At 43.6% G+C, this 23,337-nt stretch overlaps 1 protein-coding gene across 2 annotated transcripts in view; it reads right to left on the bottom strand.

Annotated features, from left to right (window-relative positions):
- Positions 1–23,337, bottom strand: part of ogfod3 (2-oxoglutarate and iron dependent oxygenase domain containing 3) — a 143,549-nt gene that overhangs the window by 86,613 nt on the left and 33,599 nt on the right. For both annotated transcript variants that reach the window (XM_085963506.1, XM_085963507.1), the window contains exons 3-4: positions 12,607–12,682; positions 351–393 (exon numbers count right to left, since the gene is read on the bottom strand). In XM_085963506.1, coding sequence (XP_085819632.1) covers positions 351–393; positions 12,607–12,682 — 119 coding nt within the window. The remainder of the gene's footprint in view (positions 1–350; positions 394–12,606; positions 12,683–23,337) is intronic.

The following is a 23,337-nucleotide window of genomic DNA, read 5'->3' as shown; positions in this document are numbered from 1 at the left end:
CCGGCCCAGAAAGGGAACAATTGAAACTATGGAGTCTCATTCCTGCAGGTAGTAAATTGTTCGAGCTAAAGGGCGAGGGAAAAAGTCTAACGGAGCACGCTGTGAGATGCCCCACTCCATCAAATCCTGGGCCACTGTTTTTTATTTGCATGCCACGAACAGGTCCCACAGGTAGAATGCCAGACTCCTATAGTGTGTGTGTCGAATCTGGAATGAAGCACAACCCTGAATTTCGTATCCAAGTAAAGATGCCCTTGAGCAGATCACAGAAAACCTTTCGGCATACAGCGAGGATATGTTTTTTTAATTGGTTACTTAAGTATGAAAAGTAATAAAATTGGGTCACTTACCCCACCATCTGATCCTCCCAAGGACAGCCCTCTCTTTGCTATACTGTGAATAAAAAATAAGTTTCGAGTCCATAAAATACTCTTAAACCAGGAGCATGCTGGCTGGATATACATTTCTTCTGACAGATTTACTGCAGCTCATTTTGTATAGTCACTACTATATTCAACTGAGTCAAAGTATATATCAAGACTTTGTACCAGTTAAGGCTGGTAGTTCTTTGACAACTCTTCAACAAACATACACTCGAGTTGCAATGCACCACCATGGTTGTAGATCCATTCATAATAAACTTGTAGCAGAAAATACTAACTGAAAATATTCCCGTGAAAAGCAGTACTGCTAAACAATAAAAAAACACAAGATACCAAATAGAAAGGCCCTGAAATTCCTGGGGTGAGAGAGGATGGAAAGTAAGATTTTTGCTGGGGGGGGGGCAGGGATTTGGTATGGACCTGGTTGCACTGGGATTCCATCCTGTTGACATTGCTCCTTTAAATTACAGTGTGGGGGCCAATGGGTGGATCTTCCGCCCACCCTCCGCAACTTCAGTGGGTTGTACCTGGGCTTCCAGAGGAATACTGTACTTCCCATTACACCCTTGGTAGGCCTCAACTCAACTCACGCCAGCTGATAGTTAACTTGAGTCCCACTGAGGCCTTTAGGAAAGCTTCAAACCTTTACTAGGCTAAGGGAATGAATCCAAGAGGGGCTTATTTACTTTTAGTCTGCAGGGACAATGGTACCGCTGAGAGCTGAAGATTTTCTTTTAAGATTTGCCTTCGGCCCAGCAGAGACTAGGGGCATCTCAGATAGAGCAGCTGTGAGCCACTCTGCCTTCCAAAGGTGTATTGGTGGAGGTGCTTCGAATCGCCCTTGCAGGCAAGATGTGCTGCAGATGTCCCAAACGCTTTACAGCCAGTGAAGTACATTTTTTATGAAGTGTAGTCACTGTTGTAATGTACGAAACGCAACAGCCAATTAGCGCACAGCAAGCTCCCACAAACAACAATGTGATAATGGCCAGATAATCTGTTTTTTTAAGTGATGTTGATTGAGGGATAAATATTGGCCAGGACACCGGGGATAACGAAATAGTGCCATGGGATCTTTTACATCCACCTGAGAAAGCAGATAGGGCCTCGGTTTAACGTCTCATCCAAAAGACAGCACACCTCCGACAGTGCAGCACTCCCTCAGCACTGCACTGGAGTATCAGCCTAGCTTTACATGCTCAAGTCTCTGGAGTGGGACTTGAACCCACAACCTTCTGACTCAGAGGCGCGTGTGCTACCAACTGAGCCACTGGCTGACACTGCAGAGAGGCAGAGAGGTTTAGGGAGGGAATTCCAGAGCTTAGGGCCTTGGCAGCTGAAGGCACGGCCACCATGGTTGAGCGATTAAATAATAATGACATATTTGTCATCTGTCCTATGCAGTTAACCTTATAAAAATTACAACGCACACTCCTCAAGGACTTTGACCTAGTCTTGCTGAGGCTAGCATAAGCAGTCTAGACGACACGCTTGCGACTTCCTGATGATGAGTCCTTTGCACCCTGCAAAAGGACATAGACAGGCTAAGTGAGTGGGCAGAGACTTGGCAGATGAAATATAATACTGGAAAGTGTGAGGTTATGCACTTTGGCAGAAAAAATCAAAGAGCAAGTTATTATCTAAATGGAGAAAAACTGCAAAGTGCTACAGTACAAAGGGATCTGGGGGTGCTGGTGCAGGAAACACAAAAAGTTAGTATGCAGGTGCAGCAGGTGAACAGGAAGGCCAGTGGAATCTTGGCTTTTATTGCAAGGGGGATGGAGTATAAAAACAGGGAAGTCTTGCTGCAGTTATACAGGGTATTGGTGAGGCCACACCTGGAATACTGCGTGCAGTTTTGGTTTCCATATTTAAGAAAAGATATACTTGCTCTCGAGGCAGTTCAGAGAAGGTTCACTCGGTTGATTCCGGAGATGAGGGGGTTGACGTATGAGGAAAGGTTAAGTAGGTTGGGCCTCTACTCATTGGAGTTCAGAAGAATGAAAGGCGATCTTATCGAAACATATAAGATTGTGAGGGGGCTTGATCGGGTGGATTCGGTGAGGATGTTTCCACTGGTGGGTGAGACTAGAACTAGGGGGCATAATCTTAGAATAAGGGGCTGCCGTTTCAAAACTGAGATGAGGAGAAACTTCTTCACTCAGAGGGTAGTAAATCTTTGGAATTTGCTACCCCAGAGCACTGTGGAAGCTGCAACATTAAATAAATTTAAAACGGAAATAGACAGTTTCCTAGCAGATAAGGGAATTAGGGGTTACGGGGAGAGGGCAGGGAAGTGGACGTGAGTCTAGGTTCGGATCAGCCATGATCCTATTGAATGGCGGAGCAGGCCCGAGGGGCCGTATGGCCTACTCCTGCTCCTACTTCTTATGTTCTTATGTACAGAGTTATAATCTGTACCAATTTCATGGGCACTGCATATAAAGGGTTGTGTTATATCATTGATTTGATAAATAAAGAATATTAACCAGATGTCTCAGTGTTTGCTCATCCTCCAACTTGTATTAGAGGTAAAGGATGTATGACAATATCCTGTACCACCTCCACTTAAGGGCAAAGGGATGTATGACAATATCCTATAAAAACCCAACAAAACCCCCCAGCTGGGATTTCATGTCCCTTTCATTTGCTGCAGATCCTCACCTTCATTGCTATGACAGACCGCATACCTGCCAACTCCCGTTCACTCTGTTTGCGGGGAGGGGGCGGGGGCGCTCCTGAAACAGTATTTCTGCCTCTGGCTGACTCTCACTCCATAAAGTACAGTGATTTGTCTCTTCTGTGCAGGCACGGACTCCACAAATTACCGTGATTTATGGAGCAGGTGCCAGCCAGCCAGTGCCAGAAACGTTGTCTTAGAAGCCAGGACGTGAAGAGAACAATCGGGTCAAAAAGGCAGGCTGTCTGCTCTGGATGCAGGCAGTTGGCAACGACAGAGAAACAACCCTATGACCATTATCGATCCAGGTGGAAAGACAAGATTAAATCTTTATGTACAGTACCCCTAGAACAGAGACATGTCAGTGTGGCTGTTACTGCCCAGAAACTGAAATGCATACAAAAATGATAAATCTAGATTATTAAAAATATGAAGCAAATATTCTGTAATTAGTCCTTACAATGGTTAAATACAGTTAATATTGGGTTAAACTAAAAAGCAATTTGGAAAGGAGCTCGATAATTATTCTACTAAATTGGGTTGTTTGAGGTGCTACACAAACCAGACTTCAAGTATTGTGAAATATGTCAAGCAGCTGAGGAACTATAATGTGGGCGCTTCCATTGATGTAATGGGACAATTTTAACAACATCGCCAGAAGCCAAATGTTAGAGCTTGATCATTAAAATGCTTCCAAAACAGTCCTTTATAATGGGAGTGCTATGTTTAAAATTCAAACCAAAAAAGTCAAACTCATTAATAAAGTTATTGCGATACATTCTGATGCTACTTCAGAGCGTGGTGTCACACGGAACGCATATTGAAACAGTTCAAAATCAAAAATGACAAATTTTAGCAACTCCAGTTTCAAAAGTAGCAAAATGGTCTGGAAAAGATTAGCCAAAATTTCCTCATGAAGCACAGATCAGGATAGAAGAACTAAACCCAAATTAAAATTTCTGAACATACCAGGGAAGCAGGGCAAAAGGGCAAAGGTTCAGGCCCGCAAAGGTCAAATTTAGGATGGGGCTCAAGAGTATTTCTTTACTCAGAGAATGATCAACAATTGCTCGGAAAGGTGGTTGAGGACAGGACAACTGGCCTCATTTAAGAAACAATTGGAAGCTGACAGTATTCTGGATAGGATGAAAGCAATTGGGCTGAAGAGTCTTCTGCATCTAAAACTGTAATATCCCAAAAATAATTTTTCAACTTCATTTACATACCAAGTTTAAGACATTTTATGCGCAATGCATGATCTGGGAAATCAATTCTTAGAAAAGCAAGTATTTAAAGTACTTTATACTTCAATGGATTTGCAAGATCTTGCGGAGGCAGCGTTGGTGGTACCTCTCCAGTGTTTTGAGGTGCCTGCTGTACATGGCCCATGTCTCTGAAGCATACAGGAGGGCGAGTATCATTACTACTCTGTAGACCATGAGCTTGGTGCTGGGTTTGAGGTCCTAGTCTTCAAACACTCTCTTCCTCAGGTGACCAAAGGCTGCACTGGCACACTGAAAGTGGTGTTGGACTTCGTCATCGACGTCTGCCCTTGTTAACAGTAGGCTCCCGAGGTATGGAAAGCGGTCCACGTTGTCCAAGGTTTCGTCATGGATTTTGATAATCGGGGGCAGCACTGTGTGGCGGGGGCAGGTTGGTGGAGGATCTTTGTCTTACGGATGTTTAGTGTAAGGCCTATGCTCTCGTATGCTTCAGTGAAGGTGTTGACGATGGTTTGGAGTTCGACCTCCGAGTGAGCACAGACGCAAACGTCGTCTGCGTACTGTAATTCGACGAGAGAGGATGGGACGACCTTGGATCTGGACTGGAGACGACGGAGGTTGAACAGTTTCCCGTTTGTTCTGTAGATTAGCTCCACTCCAGCGGGGAGCTTACTGAGGGTGAGATGGAGCATTGCAGCCAGGAAGATCGAGAAGAGCATTGGTGCGATGACACAGCCTTGCTTGACCCCGGTTCGTACGTGAATTGGGTCTGTGGTGGATCCGTTGGTCAGGATCACGGCTTGCATGTAGTCATGAAGCAGGTGGAGGATGGTGACAAACCTTCGATGGCAATCTGAATTTGAAGCGGACACTCCATAATCCCTCAGGTTTGACAGTGTCGAAGGCCTTTGTGAGTTCAAAGGCCATATACAGCGGTTGGTGCTGTTCCCTGCATTTCTTTTGTAGTTGACGCGCGGTGAAGATCATGTCCATTGTGCCCCTTAGTGGGCGGAATCCGCATTGCAACTCTGGTAGGAGCTCTTCAGCTACTGGGAGAAGGCGATTGAGGAGGATTCTTGCGATGACTTTCCCTGTGGCAGACAGCAGGGAGACTCCTCTGTAATTACCGCAATCGGACTTGTCACCTTTCTTGAAGATGGTCACGATTACGGCGTCTCTGAGAACCCCTGGCATGCTCTCCTCCTTCCAAATAAGAGAAATGAGTTCATGTATTTGCGCCAGTAGTGCTTCTCTACCATGTTTTAGCGCCTCGGCGGGGATTCCATCTGCTCCTGAGGCCTTGTTGTTCTTCAGTTGTCGGATGGCCTTTTCAACCTCATGCCAGGCTGGGGTTATGCTGAGGTGGTGGCGGGTGGCATGCTGCAGGCTGGAGTTGAGGACACCCGCGTCGAAGACAGAGTCTCGGTTAAGGAGATCTTTGAAGTGCTCCTTCCAGCGGGCACTGATTGCCTCTCTGTCCTTGATGAGTACCTCTCCGTTCTTGGCCCGCAGTGGGGTAGGACCTTGGGCCGTAGGTGGTCTTGACTGCGCTAAAGAATCCACGCACGTCATGGTTGTCGGCTAGCTGCTGGATCTCCTGCGCTTTCTCCACCCACCATCTGTTCTTTAGGTCGTGAGCTTTTTGTTGGACCTCAGCCTTCAGGTGTCAGTAGAGCTGCTTTCTTGCTCTCGAGTTCTATTGCTGTTTCCAGATCAGGAATGCCTTGCGCTTGCGGCTTATTAGCTCCTGGATCTCCTGGTCGTTCTCGTCGAACCAGTCTTGGTGTTTTCTGGTTAAGTGACAGAGCGTCTCTTCACAGGTGCTGATTATGGAGGTCTTGAGTGCAGACCAGGCTCTGTGGACACTCTGGGGTCGATTTTCATTAAGCTGTTGGGAAGGAGGCGGGACTACAACTTTCAGGTTTTAGTCCCGCCTACATCGACGTCCGGCCAATCCACGCGATTTTCTCTTGATTGACCTTGTTGAGCCTGCCCAGCGGGCTCAGCAGGCCAATTAAGGGCCACCCGGCGACAGGTGATGTCACAGACTGAAATTTCATCTGTCAAGAGGTCTTGACAGATGAAATATCAGTGTTTCACAGCTGTTTGACCGTCTGACTTCTAACCTGAGTCCTTCTACACAGACCCAGTTAGAACTCTCACCGGCACTAAAAGCTGAAGGCTGTCACTTTTGACAGATCACAGCCATTCAGCTTTCAGTGCCGGCTGAGTGATGGACTCCCGACGCCTACAGGAAGGAAGGCTGTAAAGGTAAGTATAGGTAATTTAAACTTCTTTACACACTTTAGACACACCAAACACACTTACCTTTGCACTCATGCACCCATCACTCACCTGAACACCGACATCGCGACCCCTCCAAGTCCTTCAACCCGACGACCCGCCTGCTCTAACCTGGCGTGGTTTGGAGCCGTCGGGAATCCCACACGACACCCCTCAAAATAGGGATTAGGCTAAAAACTGCCTGTTAACTACCTGTTAACAGGCAGTTAATTGGCACTAATCCCTTCCCGCCTCGGGTCGGCAGGTCCCAGTGCGGGGCGGGTACCCGCCTCCTCTGAAACTTACGTGGAGGCGGGTTTTGGGCAGGATGGTGTCGGGACCCCCGATTTCGGGATTTTTGCCCCCCCGCCCGCCTAAAAGCCCGCCTCACGGCACACTGAAAATCTAGGCCTCTGTGTCTCTGAATCACTGGGAGTCGCCAGGTTGGTTGTGAGGCGCAGGCTGAATAGGGCTTTCTTTAGCAGGGTCTTTGAGTGCTCCAGCGTTGATTTTCCTGCGGCACTGCTTCTGTTGCTGCCGCTGTTTTGGGGCTACGTTGATGGAGATGACAGAGCAGATTAGGCAGTGGTCTGTCCAGCAGTCGTCAGCTCCTGTCATGGCGTGGGTGATGCAGATGTCCTTGCGGTCCCTCGCTCAGACAATGACGTAGTCCAGCAGATGCCAGTGCTTGGAGCGAGGGTGTTGCCATGAAGCCTTGTACTTGTCTCTCTGACGGAACAAGGTGTTGGTTATGACAAGGCCATGTTCTAAGTATTTCGTCAGGAGGAGAGTTGTAGTTGGCTTTCCCTACCCCCTCTCTGCCGATCACACCTCCCCAGAGGTCTGTGTCCTTTCCAACTCTGGCGTTAAAGTCACCAGGGAGGATCAGCTTTTCACCCATTGGGACTCGGGACAGGGATTGTTCAAGGCTGGAGTAGAATTCCTCTTTGGTCACGTCTGTGGCTTCCAGTGTTGGGGCATGTTGATGACCGTAGCACACTGGTTCCGGGCTAGAGTGAGCCGTAGAGTCATGAGGCGCTCGTTTATACCGCTAGGAGAGTCTCTGAGATGTTCAACTAGCTCATTTTTTATGGCGAAGCCTAACCCATAGAGGCGGCGTTCTTCTTCAGGTTTGCCTTTCCAGAAGAAGGTGTAACCATCGCCTTGCTCCTTGAGCTGGCCTTCCCCTGCCCGCTGGGTCTCGCTTAGGGCGGCGATGTCTATGTCAAAACGTCTGAGCTCCCGGGCAACGATAGCAGTACGGTGTCCCGGTCTGTCACTGTTGGGGTTGTCCATGAGGGTCCCGACGTTCCAGGTCCCGAACTTCATTTTAAAAGGGTGGAAGATGCCTGTGCGTGAATTCTTTTAACGTGGGGTGGCCGTTGCACACCAGCTACCACACGGGCTTGACAGAGCAAGGTCTTGGTCCAATGGCAAGGGGATCCAAGATGATTGGCGACCAGGCTCTGCTACATCCGAGACCCCGTCTGCTCTCAGGTGGACGTAAAAGATCCCATGACACTATTTCGAAGAAGAGCAGGGGAGTTCTCCACAGTGTCCTGGTCAATATTTATCTCTCAATCAATATAACAAGAAACAGATTATCTGGTCATTATCACATTGCTGTTTGTGGGAGTTTGCTGTGCGTAAATTGATTGACATGTTTCCTACATTACAACAGTGACTACACTCCAAAAGTACTTAATTGGCTGTAAAACACTTTGGGAAATCCGGTGGTCGTGAAAGGCGCTATATAAATGCAAGTCTTTCTTTCTTTCTTTCAAGTAGGCATTTACAAATAATATTTAATTTTGTAAATGCCTCCCTCCCCAAATATACTGAAGGGTAACCACAAGCATTATTCAAAGTGAAATTCAATTCTAGGCTTTTGATGACGGATCAATATTCTACCCCGATGACAAATAAACAGCTCTATAAATCCTATAATGAAGCAAACATAATTCAAATCAAATTTCATAACTGTAGATATCTTTCTTTCCCGTTTAGGTTTCTAATCTGTTTTCAATTGTGGACCAACTCCTCTGCAGCACTAAGAAACTTTGTTCTGGTGAAGTTTGTGAAGGACAGCACTACTATCCGCAATCAGAAGAAGCGAGAAAGTCTTGCATTTCTATAGTGCCTTTCACGACCACCACGTCCCAAAACGCTTTACAGCCAATGAAGTACTTTTGAAGTGTAGTCAGTGTTGTAATGTAGGAAATGCGGCAGCCAATTTGTGCACAGCAAGCTCCTGCAAAGAGCAATGTGATAATGACCAGATGATCTGTCTTTTAGTGATGTTGATTGAGGGATAAATATTGGCCAGGACACTGGTGATAACTCCCCTGCTCTTCTTCGAAATAGTGCCACCTGAGAGTAGATGGGGCCTCGGTTTAACGTCTCATCTGAAAGACGGCACCTCCGACAGCACCTCCCTGCACTGGAGAGTCAGGCTAGATTTTTGTGCTTAAGTCTGGAGTGGGACTTGAACCCACAACCTTCTGACTCAGAGGTGAGGGTGCTACCAACTGAGCCACTGGCTGACACCTACAACATGAATACAACATAAAGGTTACAAACATAACACAGGGGCAGTGGGACCTGCAGCTTAGTAATTTTAAACAGGAAAATCCATAAACACCAAAAAAATATAAATAAATACAAAAACACAACTTGTACGATGGCTGAAATTCACTTTACTGATGTAGATGCTATACAACATTTAAAATGGTGTTCAACAGAGTGCAGGAAAAATATATTCCGCTAAAAGGAAAGAAAAAACTAAACAATAATGAGACTCCAAGGGTGAATAAAGCCATTAGGGAACAATTGAGGGTAAGGAAAGAGGCATACATTAAGTACATAGACAGCAGGGGAGTGCATGATAAGGGAGAATACAAAAAGATTAGGAGAGAAGTCAAAAAACAATTAGGGAGGCAAAGAGGAACTATGAAATTAAATTATCAAGGAACATAAAACAAAACAGTAAAATATTTTATGGGTACATCAATATAAAAAGGAAGGTTGGGATGGGAATAGGGCCATTAAGGGATAGACAGGATAATACCACAGGTAACGATAGGGAGATGGCAGAAATGTTAAATAATTATTTTGCTTCAGTATTTACCAGGGAGATAGAACAGGTGGACATGACACTGGATGATGAGATTAGTAATGAGATAAGTGCATTTAAAATAAAAAAGGGGATATATTAAATTAATTAATTAAACTCAAAGAGGATAAAACCCCTGGTCCGAATGGATTGCATCCACGCATTTTAAAAGAATCTAGGGAAGAGATAGCAGAGGCATGATGACACATATTTAATAATTCGTTAGAAAAAGGTATAGTGCCAGAGGACTGGCGGATAGCTAACGTAATACCGATATTTAAGAAGGGGGATAGAACATGTCCAGGGAATTATACACCTGGAGTACTGCGTACAGTTTTGGTCTCTATATTTAAGGAAGGATTTACTTGCATTGGAGGCAGTGCAGAGAAGGTTCACTAGGTTGATTCCTGGGATGAAGGGGTTGTCTCATGATGAAAGGTTGAGCAGGTTGGGCCTATACTCATTGGAGTTTAGAAGAATGAGAGGTGATCTTATTGAAACATATAAGATTCTGAGGGGGATTGACAGGGTGGATGCTGAGAGGATGTTTCTCCTAGTGGGGGAATCTAGAACTAGGGGGGCATAGTTTCAGAATAAGGGGTCACCCATTTAAGACGGAGATGAGGAGGAATTTCTTCCCTCAGAGGGTCGTGAATCTTTGGAATTCTCTACCCCAGCTCTCTGAGCGCTGTGGAGGCGGAGTCATTGAATATATTCAAGGCGGAGATTGACAGACATTTGAACTACAAGGGAGTCAAGGGGTATGGGGAGAGAGCGGGAAAGTGGTGTTGAGGCCCAAGATTGGATCAGCCATGATCTTACTGAATGGTGGAGCAGGCTTGAGGGACCGATTGGCCTACTCCTGCTCCTGTTTCTTATGCTCTTATGACCAGTCAGCTTAACATCGGTGCTAGGAAAAATAATGGAATCCTTACTAAAGGAGAAAATAGAAGAACATCTAGAAACCAAAAATATAATAATGAATAGTCAACCTTGATTTCAACAGGGAAAGTCTTGCTTGACCAACCTTACTGAATTTTTTGAAGAGGTAACAGAGAGAGTAGACAGTGGTAATGCAGTAGATGTAATTTATCTGGATTTTCAAAAGGCCTTCGATAAGGTACCCCATAATAGACTGATGAACAAGGTCAGAGAATGTGGAGTCAGGGGACAAGTAGCAGAATGGATTGCTGACTGGCTTCAGGACAGAAAGCAGAGAGTAGGAGTAAAGGGTAGCTATTCACAGTGGCAGAAGTTGGGTAGTGGTGTTCCACAAGGATCAGTGCTGGGACCACTGCTGTTCACAATTTACATTAACGATTTAGACTTGGGAATCAAAAACACAATTTCTAAATTTGTGGATGACACTAAATACTGAGGAGGACTGCAACAAGTTACAGGAGGACATTAATAAACTTGCAGAATGGGCATATAATTGTATTACATTTTGGTAGGAGAAATAGGGAGGTCACTTATCACTTGGAGGGTGCGAGTCTAGGTGGGGTAGAGGAATAAAGGGATCTCGGAGTACAAATATACAAATCACTAAAAGTTGCGACACAGGTTAGCAAGGCCATAAAAAAAGCAAACCAAGCACGAGCGTTTATTTCTAGAGGGATAGAATTGAAAAGTAGGGAAGTTATGCTAAACCTGTATCGAACCTTGGTTAGACCACACTTAGAGTACTGCATACAGCTCTGGTCGCCATATTATAAAAAGGATATAGAGGCACTGGAGAAGGTGCAGAGAAGATTTACAAGGATGATACCAGAAATGTGAGGGTATACATATAAGGAAAGGATGAACAGGCTGGGTCTCTTTTCTCTTGGAAAAAAGGCGGCTGAGGGGTGACCTAATAGAGGTCTTTAAAATTATGAAAAATTTTGATTGAGTGGATAGAGAATGTTTCCACTTGTGGGGAAGAGCATAACTAGAGCAAAACTAGAGGTCATCAATATAAGACAGTCACCAAGAAATCCAATAGGAATTCAAAAGAAACTTCTTTACCCAAAGAGTGGTGAGAATGTGGAACTCGCTACCACAGGGGGTGGTTAAAGCAAATAGTATAGGTGCATTTAAGGGGAGGCTGGACAAGCATATGAGGGAGAAGGGAATAGAGGGTTATGCTGATAGATTTAGATGAGGAAAGACGGGAGGAGGCTCATGTGGAGCATAAACACCGGCATGGACTGGTTGGGCCGGACGGCCTGTTTCTGTGCCATATATCCTATGTAATAATCATATTCTGTTTATAATTTGTTCTCCTGCTCCAAGGGCCCAGTGAAAGAAAATTAAGTCAACCATAAGCTGACATTAACTACATTTCTTCAAATATCAACCTTTTGAGGGCCTGTTTTTTGGCTTTTATTTTGTAGTCACACTTCCTATTTAAACTTCCAGAATTTTCACTGGCCTTTAAAGACAAAGTGGTCAGATATGGATGTGCACTCATCTTTCCCACCCATTGAATTGCTGATCTCAACCAGGCCAGCAGGCAGAGGTGGAGACAATACATTTCTAGAAGGAGAATGAAGAGGACAAGGTAAGTCAGGCAACTGCTCCCCATGTCCTCGTACCTAATATTGGCAGAGGTTTGGGAATAGATAATAACCCTATCATTGAGCAGGGGACAATGTGCCGCATGGAGAGACTTTAAGAGGAAAACAAATGTAGAACAATTGTATACCTGATTCTAAACCTCTTCAAAATAATGTTGGATCCCCCATTAGGTAGGCCATCCATATTTCAAGTGTTCTAAATTTCTTATCTTTGTATCTTGTCCTTTTCAAAACTATGTATAAACATTCATGCTAACTAAGTACAAAGGCATTGTATAATCATTTACAAACTTTACAATCATTAATTTTTTCTCAATTAATCATCACAGGGATGTTATCAGTGATTTTTAAAATTAAAATGCAGTACCGTAACATCTTCTCTGCTTCTTCTCGATTTACCACCATGTCTTTCACTGCCCTTCCGCACTTTGTTGGAGTACAACCTATGAAAAATAAAGAGAGATGCACTCAAAACAGAAAATCGAAAATCAAAATGGTTGAAGTGGCAGATTATACATACAGCAATTTATTTAGTTTTGTAATTTAATTACAAGTTCTTGTGTCTCAAGGGGTTTTATACCCTTACCTATATAACAATTAAGAAGGACTCCAGGGTGGAGAGTTTAGTTAACGGCCATTTTATTTACAATGTGCTTCTTCACTCAATGCACTACATTTCCCATAGTGCATTGCAAATCACCACTATGGTATCCCATGTGGGACAATTCTAATACACATTCAAAATACACAACACAAGTAAAACTCTGAACTTCTGGTGATACTACTCATTGGAGTAAGGTACATGAAGTGCTAACCAGTTATTTCAGAACAATTTGCGTCATGGGAGTTACAGCATCAATGTTGTAAACTGACAATGAGTGTTTCAACCCATGTGTCAGCTTGTTAGTGTTTCACAAGAGAAATCACTGAGATTGGAGTTTATTCGCATCAACTAATTACATCAGTTGCAAAGTATGACCAATTGTCAGAACCAACCAGATTGGTTATAGCTTAGAACGTAGGTTGTCAGAACCAATCAGACGTTATCCTCTCCCACTATTGTTTGCACACTAACTTGAGGTAGAAATGTTTTACGATGAGCTGATGGTTTCTGAGAGTTGAAGTTGCAGGTATGTTTATTTCGTGCTAAAAGAAAGTTATATACAACAAGCTGCCAAAATACAGCTTTAAAATCCTTTTTATCTTCCTCAAAGAAACTTTCTGAAGAAAGGCCAGCTGTTCTCTTATGTGAAGATTTACTTTCTTCAAGCTTAAACATGAAAAGGCGCTATATAAAGGCAAGTTCTTTCTTTCTTTCTTTCATTTGTTGTGCAGCATTTTGGAATGTTCTGTGGTTGTGAAAGCACTATATAAATTCAAGTTCTTTTTTCTTTTTATACACCCCCTATTGAGCAATGCTCCCTCTAATTTTTTTTGTGCACTGTCCCTTTAAGTGGCTGCGCAGCCCATTCAAATTTTCGCACGTGTGTTATTTTTCCATTTAAATGCTGGTCGCACAGCTTAGCGAGAACGTTGTTATTGAACCAGGGTTGATCTACCCACTTCATGGTGATGGAGGATAGAGGGATTTTTTTGGTCAGGAGGATACAGATTGTGGGGGTACACAATTCTGCTGTTGCTGCTCGTGGCCCACAGTACCCCTTGGTTGGTCAGTTTTAGACAGCTAGATCCACGCCTTGTCTGTCTGATTAGCTGGACAGTAGTGCCACGTTATGTGTTGGAGGGCATCCTCAATGTGAAGATGAGACTTTATTTTCACAAGGGCTATGTGGTGGTCATTTCTACCAATGCTATCGTGGACCTACATGTCTGCAACAGGTAGGATGGTGAAGACGACATCAAATAGTTTACTCCCTCGTGTTGGTTCCTTCACCACCTGATGCAGGCCAAGTCTGGCAGTTATGTTACTCAGGGGGTCTAATTCCTCGTTTGGTGAAAAACAAGAGCATGCCGTTATTTCTCTGTAACTAAAGGCCGAACAAATTCACAATTGTCAAAAACTGCACACTCTATAGTCACGGTTTCTGTAATTTCATTAGTAATTTCATTTCTCGCATTACAACAGTGACTACACTCCAAAAGTACTTCATTGGCTGTAAAGCGCTTTGAGACGTCCGGTGGTTGTGAAAGGCGCTACATAAATGCAAGTCTTTCTTTCTCTTTCTTTATTAGTTGCATTCAGAAACAGCCATTCTACCATAATTCATTAAAAGAGGAATTTTGGGCCTTTGGCTTCACCCTGGAAAGAAATCCATGAAGAAACCAGACATAAATAACCTGACAGAAGAAACCTACAGTTGAAGCTCATTAACTGGCCTGTTCTGGTGGAATGGATTAGTGGCATTAACTTTGCTATTGAACAAATTACATTGGAAGGATGCCAAGTGTCTCCAAAAGTATGCTGAACATAGCGTGCTTGGGGATTTCTTCAATTGCCAGCTACATCACGTACATGTTCTGAAAAGTCAAAATTGCGTCTTTAAAGGCCAAATTGCTTTCACTGCCTTGCTCTTCTGTCCAGTTAAATTACTTTGTTGCTCGGCCAGCTCTCACGTTTTTGTCACAGCCCTCAGCATATACACATTTATTTCCACCTGGCGCTTTTGTTACATTTTTCAATCGAGTACTTGCTGTTCCTCTGCGAAGCCAACCCTGTGACAATAGTTCAAGTGCTTGAACAGACGTTCCTGTCAGAGTTCTAAAAACACACGAATAATAAATAGCATGATGGTTCCCACGTACTAGGGAATGAAGATCTGTACTCGTGAAATGAAATAAGAGATAAATACAGTGGGCCATCACTAAGAATAAAGAACATAAACCAGGAATTCAATGAGGAAACAGTTCCAGCATTTGCCACTTATAGTGAAATCACAAACACTTGTATAAAGAACTTGTTTATGATTTCACTATCAATAGCCAACAATAGAGAACTTCCCCCAATGTTGGAGAAGACTTACGCCACACATGCCACACTTTCAATCCTGAGGATAGACTTTTATTTAACTGCTTTAAGCAGGGAATGATTACCAGGGTTAATCTAAGAATGGAAATAACAACAGAAAATGCTGGAAAAACTCAGCAGGCCAGGCAACATCCGTGGAGAGAGAAATAGAGTCAACGTTTTGGGTCAAAACCCTTTGTCAAGACTGAAAAAGCACAGGAAATGAAACTAATCTAAGAATGGATTTGTTTGCTTACCAAATGTAAAGTTTCCTACTTATTTTTTTTGGTTAATACTAATGACTGGACCAATTCATTCAAGTTGTGCATAATGTCAATTTCATTATCTATTTTGTTTTTTTTAAATCATCTTAAATGATTCTGCAGAGCTTTGAAGAGGTGTTGGGGAATATAATTTCTGCTAGAAAGCTGGTGCCTACCTGTCTGGGGCTTGACATCTGTTTTGTTTTTGGTTGAGTCAACTCAACTCTCCCAACAATTGTGTTCAAAGCAAGAAAGGGAGGTGGGGAGAAAAGGGAGCTAGTGACCTTTGAAACATCCTGAGCATCGTTGTCTGAAGGGGATGTCATGGATCAACTGCTTAACAGGATTTCCAGCATCTGACGTTTTTTCTTTTTATTTCTGGCGCTAGGAGTTAAAGAAGTTCAGTGATTAACCCCCGGTTAATGTGACTGGATTCTTGGAAAAAAACATCTCATCAAAGGGGAACTATTGCTTTATTTGAAAGGTTTTTTTATACGTTTCTGGAGTGGAGGAAGCAGCTGCTCATAAACCTGTTTACCCGATCACATGCAGCTTTACTGATAAAACATGCAATTTAGAGAGAACCTCACTGAAGTATATAAAGTATTAGTCAGTCTAAGTAAGGTGGAAAATAGGACATAAATAAAAACCAGTAAAACCAGTAAAGAGTAAATTTAGAACAGATAACTGGAAGAACTTCTAACTTGTTTGGAATAATCTACCAGTGTGGCAAAAATACTGGGATAGCTCAAAATACAGTTGGATGCTATGGTGTCTTTCTTCACCTTAATTTCAGCTTTCAAATAAAACAAAAAGTTGTGTTTTGTAATCATCACCACTTTGTTGACTGTTAATAATTAGAATGAGTACATTTTCTTATACCTGCGTATATCAGAAAGAGACAGAGAAAGACAGTGACAGAGGCAAAGAAACACATGTCCAGGAACCCATCACAAAACGCCAAATTCAATGTTTACAGACATTTCTTAGAAAGTCACAAACCAGTGCTATCAGACGTGAACTCCCCTCCCAATAAGTGTTGTTAACCCCGCGCCTCCCACTCAGTGCTGACAGACAGCAGGAATCCAAGCAGTGAGCCACATTCCACCCTGAGTTGTGCAAAACCTCAAGAACACCTTCCACTGTTCTTCCAAGCCCCAGGTCACCCTTCCACAATGATGCCGGATCAAAAGGTTCCCAATGCTGCCAAACTCCAGCAGCCCCACTGCAGTAATTACATAGAATTTTACAGCACAGAAACGCACCATTGGGGCCAACTGGCCTATGCCGGTGTTTATGCTCCACATGAGCCTCCTCCCACTGTACTTCATCTCATCCTATCAACACATCCTTCTATTCCTTTCTCCCTCATGTCTAGCTTCCCCTTAAATGCATCTATGCTATTCACCTCAACCACTCCATGGGATAGCGAGTTCCACATTCTAACCACTCTCTGTGTAAAAAAAAAAAGTGTTTCCTGGCTTCCTTATTCAATTTATTAAGTGACCATCTTATTTTTATGGCCCCTAGTTTTGAACAACCCACAAATGGAAACATCTTCTCTACATCTACCCTATCAAACCCCTTCACAATTTTAAAGACCTCTATCAGGTCACCTTTGATGAAGTGTTGCAAAGAAGGAATGTTTTGAACCTCCCATCTTTGCCAGCGATTTGCAGGAAAATTAGTCCTTCTATACCACACGACAGATTTCTGGGAAAACCAAAAAGGTTGATACTGTAATTCTCAGAGTTGACAAAGAAAGAAGAGAAACTATGACAAAGACTCGAACATGCTAGGAGCACCAAATTATCCTAAAGTGTCTAACTTCAGGACCCCCAAGCCAGCTCTGCCAAATGTCAGGGCAATTCCCTAGTGCTTCCAAAACCCAGGGCTGCCTCCCAAATTTAGTTAAACCCATGACCCAGTAGTCAGTACTGTCAATTGCCCAGAAACGAATATCTCCAATTAATGTATCTTGCATTCTATCTGCCTGCATATTCTCAACTTTAAAAATGGTTAGGGCTGAATATTAGATATATAACCATAGGTAAAGGAATACTGTATATATAAAGGCTACTCATTGATAGTTTTCACAGAATAATGGGCAGATTTGTGGAATTTTATCCAGGAAAAATCCCAGAATATCAATTAGTAAATGTGCCTTGTTGAGTCAATGTGAATCAATGATCCTGACACTAATACTATTGTTATAAAACACTGAAGCCTCTGACTCACTGAGAGATCTACAAGTAAAACTTCATTATCAAATCTAGAATAGTACTGAAATTGCAAACAATTATTTTCCTTATTCAAGGAAATAGCATAGTCTAACATCGACATATTACTGTTATTTTTTCACTGGTTCATAAGAACATAAGATGTAGGAGCAGGAGTAGGTCATTTGGCCCCTCGAGCCTGCTCCACCATTCAATAAGATCATGGCAATTCATCAATTGTTCAATAAATTATTTTGGCTAAAACAAGGTCTGGCATTATGACACACTGCTACTTCTTGAAGGCATAGAACAGATCCAGAAGCCAAAGCAAGTCTAAAGCTAGATTTTCTGTTTGTTTTCCTGGGCATGCTGCCCAAATTATCTCAATATCAAGACAAGTGTAAACACTCTCAAAAATATAGGGATTGAAACTCATCTACAAAAGTCGTCCAAGATACAGAAAACTAAAATACAGGAATCTCTTTCTTACCCGGCACCTACGGGACCAGGATGGTGCCGGTTGATGAAAAATTCTGGATAACAGAGAGGTAGGCTATTTTTAACACAAACAAAAATAAAAACCACTGACTAACTCGGCCACCGTGGGAGACTTGGATTCGGCAAAACGAGTGCTAGATGGAGTCGGCAAGGTTACCGGTTATCTATTTTGCCAGTTATTAAAGAATTCCGGATTAAGTGCCGTTTAAACAAGAGTTTACTGCATACCTAGATTAAAAAGAGGGTAACAGAAAACTAAAATATACCTAGAGTAAAAAGAGGGCAAAAGACCTAAAAATCTAACAGTGTTGTCTTTTGGATAAGACCTGGATGGTCCTAGTTGTCTGCTCTGATCGTCCAGGATCCTAGTGCACTATTCCAAGGAGATCAGGGAGTTAAACTCTTTGTTCCTTGTGGAATACTGTAGGTAATGGTTGGCATGTTTGTCTACATAACAACAATCACTGCACTTCAAAATAATGCAGTGTGTGAAACACAGAGATGTTTCAACATAATAAGGCACTAGATAAATGCAAGTATTATCAAACTCCTATTTGCTGATGTTTCCCTTTTAAGTCTTGAAGACTGCCCTTGCCCCAATCCTTCCTTTAGACGAAGAATTCTCCATAACCATCAATGACCAGCAGAACGTGTACTTCTTGGGATTGGATAAACACAGCAGGTCCTCTCTTCAAATTCACAACATCATTTTTAATTCCTTTTCCCCTGATCATCAGGCCATAAACGCTGCAGGTACAGAGCTTATGTAGCAAGCATACTATCAACAAAAAAAGGGCCGTTAACAAATCCAACATGACCTCCAGATTATAAAATATCAGTGTTCTGTACGAAAGGCTGATATTTAGTAGACGAAAATCATATACAGGAAACTCTTTTTTATCCAGCACCGACGGGACCGGCGTGGTGCCGGTTGATCAAAAAGTCCGGATTACAGAGAGGTATACTTACTAAGGTATGAGAGCCCCGTACACGGCCACAGATCCAGGCGTCCCTGTTGCATGGCAACAGGTGCAGGAACCCCGTTACACGGCCACAGATCCAGGCGTCCCTGCTGCATGGCAACAGGTGCAGGAACCCCGGTTACACGGCCACAGATCCAGGAACCCCAGTTACACGACCACTAATATGAAGTAAAACTTACCTGAACCTACTCCTGAATTTTGCCGGTTAAGAGAGATTTCCGGTTATTTAGGTGCCGGTAAAAAGAGAGTTTCCTGTACATATAAATTCAAGTGTAGCCATTGACCAAATAACATTACCCATAATTACTCCTGGGTAACTCAAGACTAGTGACATGGGCTGGGCCCTTGGTATAAAGGCCTTGTACCAGGGAAGCTAGAAATGAAAGAGATAAAGTAAATTCCAATGGGGTGAAAAACTATAAACAAGATAACACTGAACATGGCAAAGTTGGTGGAAAAATACTGGAAAGGTGGGATGCTACCTTAGTCTGAGTGACAGTGGTATTTTGACAATTAGAACCAATTAAAAAAGGTGATTTTGTTAAAAACCATATATGGACACTGGCCAAACCAACTTTTGATAAGAAAAGGGTTAAAACCAATACTCAAAGAACAATCCGGAAGCAATCAATAGATTCTAATTAATTGGTATACAGAATAAAAGGACAACAGACTCAATGCTGGATTAGCATGGTATTTCTTGAAACAAAACATCAATAAGGTTACATCATTTTGATTTACACAGTACAATTTTACAAAATGCCAACTCCTTTATCAAATAATGAAGGAAGGGGCCAAAAAAATGAAAAGATAAAAAGTTTCAGGCAACCATTTTTACTTGTATTTATGTCTCTACAATAATGTCTTGCAGCTGGAAAGATTTGCAATGTGCCAGGTATGACCGGCAATTCAGTTAATGGGACTTGCTAAACCTGCCAAAGCAAAATTCCATTCCAAATTGTCAAACAACACTCAATCTCCAATTTTCTTGTTTTAGCAAATACATACCATAGACATTTATATTCACTTTAATTTTGCTTACTGCAAGCTTGAAGTTGGAAGATAACTCATATTTCTCATGTAAGGGGGCTTGTCTGCCTTTACTTAAGACAAATAATTACAAGTAATTATATCAACTGTTTTAACTGTAGTTACTTCAGGCATATGGCAGAATGTTACAGGCCTGACAACAACAGGAACATACCATCCATCATTCCTGATGGCAGGGCTATCAGAGTTGACTTGGTTCTGTACAAAAGCCGGCCAGGTGTCATTGCATCATTTGATTGTTAATTGCATACTTAACTGCCTGCCTTGAACTCGAGATTTGAGGGGGATGTCCCAAAGCGTATCCCTAGTTGACAACCAGCGAAATATATTCATACGCCTTCACTCAATTAATTGTTCCTTTCTGTCCTACTGCACTGTAGTCCATGTAGAAAATCATGTATTTTGATCTCTGCCTTCTCTCACAGGCCCATCACCTCCCCCAAACTCCTATCTGTCCTCGACCTAACCATATCCTCACCCTTCCCATTAGAAGATAGGATCAGGATTAGGCCATTCGGCCCCTCGAGCCTGTTCCGCCATTTAATGAGATCATGGCTGATCATCCAAATTCAGTACCCTGTCCCTGCTTTCTCCCCATATCCCTTGATCCCTTTAGCCTTAAGAAATATATCTAACTCCTTCTTGAATATATTTAATAAGTTGGCCTCAACTGCCTTCTGTGGTAGAGAATTCCACAGGCTCACCACTCTCTGGGTGAAGAAATTTCTCTTCATCTCAGTCCTAAATGGCTTGGAAAGAGAACTGGTTGGCAGACAGGAAGCAAATTCTTTGCAGTTTCTCCACATCTCCCCCTCAGCTCACTTATCTCATCGACGAAGGCTAACATCTGCTCCCTCCATCCAAGCACATGACATCCAACATTACCCCCTCATCCCCATGTTAGTCAACACGTCTCTCTCATCCAGGGAAGTTCTACCTCCTTCAAAAGCACCATCACCATTCCTCCATTCATAAACCCACTGTAAATCCCTCTACTCTCTCCAGTTACTGGCCTAGCTTAAATCTTCCCTTCCTCTTCAAACACCTGGAACTCTTGGCGACACTGTCCAGAAGCATGGGTTCAATTTCCACATGTATCTGAGCAACATGCAGCTCTACCTAAATGCCTTCTACAGTGATTCAAACATTGTTGCAACACTCTTAAATCGGTCGACTGGGTGCCAATGTAGGTCAGCGAGCACAGGGGTGATGGGTGAGCGGGACTTGGTACAAGTTAGGATACGGGCAGCAGAGTTTTGGACGAGCTCAGGTTTATGCAGGATGGAGGATGGGCGGCCGGCTAGGATAGCATTGGAATCGTCGAGTCTGGAGAAGACAAAACATAGGCTGAAGCAGGAGCGGAGCTGGGTGATATTATGCAGGTGGAAGTAGGCAGTCTTGGTGATGGAGAGGGTATGGGGTCAGAAGCTCAGCTCAGGGTCAAATAGGACGCCGAGGTTGCAAACAGTCTGCTTCAGCCTGAGACAGTGGCCTGGAAGGGGATGAAATTGGTGGTAAGGTAACAGAGTTTGTGGGTGGGATCAAAAACAATGACTTCGGTCTTCCTATTGTTTAACTGAAGGAAATTGTGGCCATCCAGGACTGGATGTCGGACAAGCAGGTTTACATCACAGAGATGGGGGAGGGGTCGAGAGAGGTGAAGGAGGGGTAGAGCTAGGTGTCATCAGCATACACACAGAGCCGGACGTCATGCCTTCGGATTATGTTGCCGAGCGGTAGCATATAGATGAATAGTAGGGGGTCAAGGATACATACTTAAGGGAGCTCTAAAGGCAACGGTGTGGAGGTGGGAAGAGAAACCATTATAGGAGATTCTCTGGCGACAACCGGATAGATGAGTTCAGCAAGGAGAGGGTAGCCCCACTCAGCTAGATAACAGAGATGTTGAAGAAGGATGGTGTGGTCAACTATGTCAAAGACTGCTGAGATGTTGAGAGGAGGGATAGAGCACCATGGTCACAGTGACAGGATGTCATTTGTAACTTTCAGTGCTATGGCAAGGGTGGATCCCTGATTGGAGACATTCAAGCATGGAGTTGCAGAAACGATGGGCACGGATTTGGGCTTTGGAAAAGAAAGGGAGGTTGGAGATGGGGCAGTAGTTTGCCAGGACTGAGAGGTTTAGGGTGTTTTTTTCAGGAGGAGTACGATAATAGCAATTTTGAAAAGGAGGGGGACAATACCTAACTGTTTGCAATGTTAGCTAAAAGGGGGCCGAGGAGGAGAAGTTGGGTGGTCAACAGTTTAATGGGAATAGGGTCAAGAGAGCAGGAGGCGTGTCTCATGGACAAGATATGCTTGGAGAGGGCACGAGGGGAAATAGGGGAGGAATAGGAGAAAAACTAGAGAAGGATGCGGGTTCAGGACCAGGGCTGGGGGAACCTTAGGGGAAATTTGGCTTTCCGGACAAGTGGAGGGAGGGGGGGGGGAATGTGGCAGAGGCTGCTGAATGGATGGTCTCAATCTTAATGACAAAGAAGTTCATGAGCTCCCATCACTTGCTCTTGGAGGGGAGGAGGCAGGGGAAAGGGGTTTAAGGAGATGGTTAGTAGTGCATAAAAGAAGCATGGGGTTATCTTTGCATTCAGGATGATCCTGAAAGAGTGAGCAGTTTGCAGAAGAGAGAAGGGGCTGATAGTGCTTGATATGGTCCAGTGCGATCTGGTAATGAATGGCTGAACCACTTGTCTGCCAGATACATTCAAGTTTGCACCCTTTGGGCTTCAGTGAGCAAATAAGAGGGCTGTATAGGCAGAACAACCAGAATTTTTTTTTTATTCGTTCAAGGGATCTGGGTGTCGCTAGCAAGGCCTGCATTTATTGCCCATCCCTAACTGCCCTCGAGAAGGTGGTGGTGAGCCGCTTTCTTGAACCGCTGCAGTCCGTGTGGTGAAGGTACTCCCATAGTGCTGTTAAGGAGGGAGTTCCAGGGTTTTGACCCAGCGACTATGAAGGATCGGCAATATACTTCCAAGTCAGGATGGTGTGTAACTTGGAGGTGGTGGTGTTCCCATACACCTGCTGCCCTTGTCCTTCTAGGTGGTAGAGGTCGTGGGTTTGGGAGATGCTGTCAAAGAAGCCTTGGTGAGTTGCTGCAGT

This window comes from Somniosus microcephalus, chromosome 21, assembly GCF_052327205.1.
Source record: "Somniosus microcephalus isolate GS21.2 chromosome 21, FLI_Smic_1.0, whole genome shotgun sequence".
NCBI classification, from domain to species: domain Eukaryota; kingdom Metazoa; phylum Chordata; class Chondrichthyes; order Squaliformes; family Somniosidae; genus Somniosus; species Somniosus microcephalus.
The sequence above is the reverse complement of the archived record's forward strand: the minus strand, read 5'-3'. Positions and strand labels throughout refer to the sequence as shown.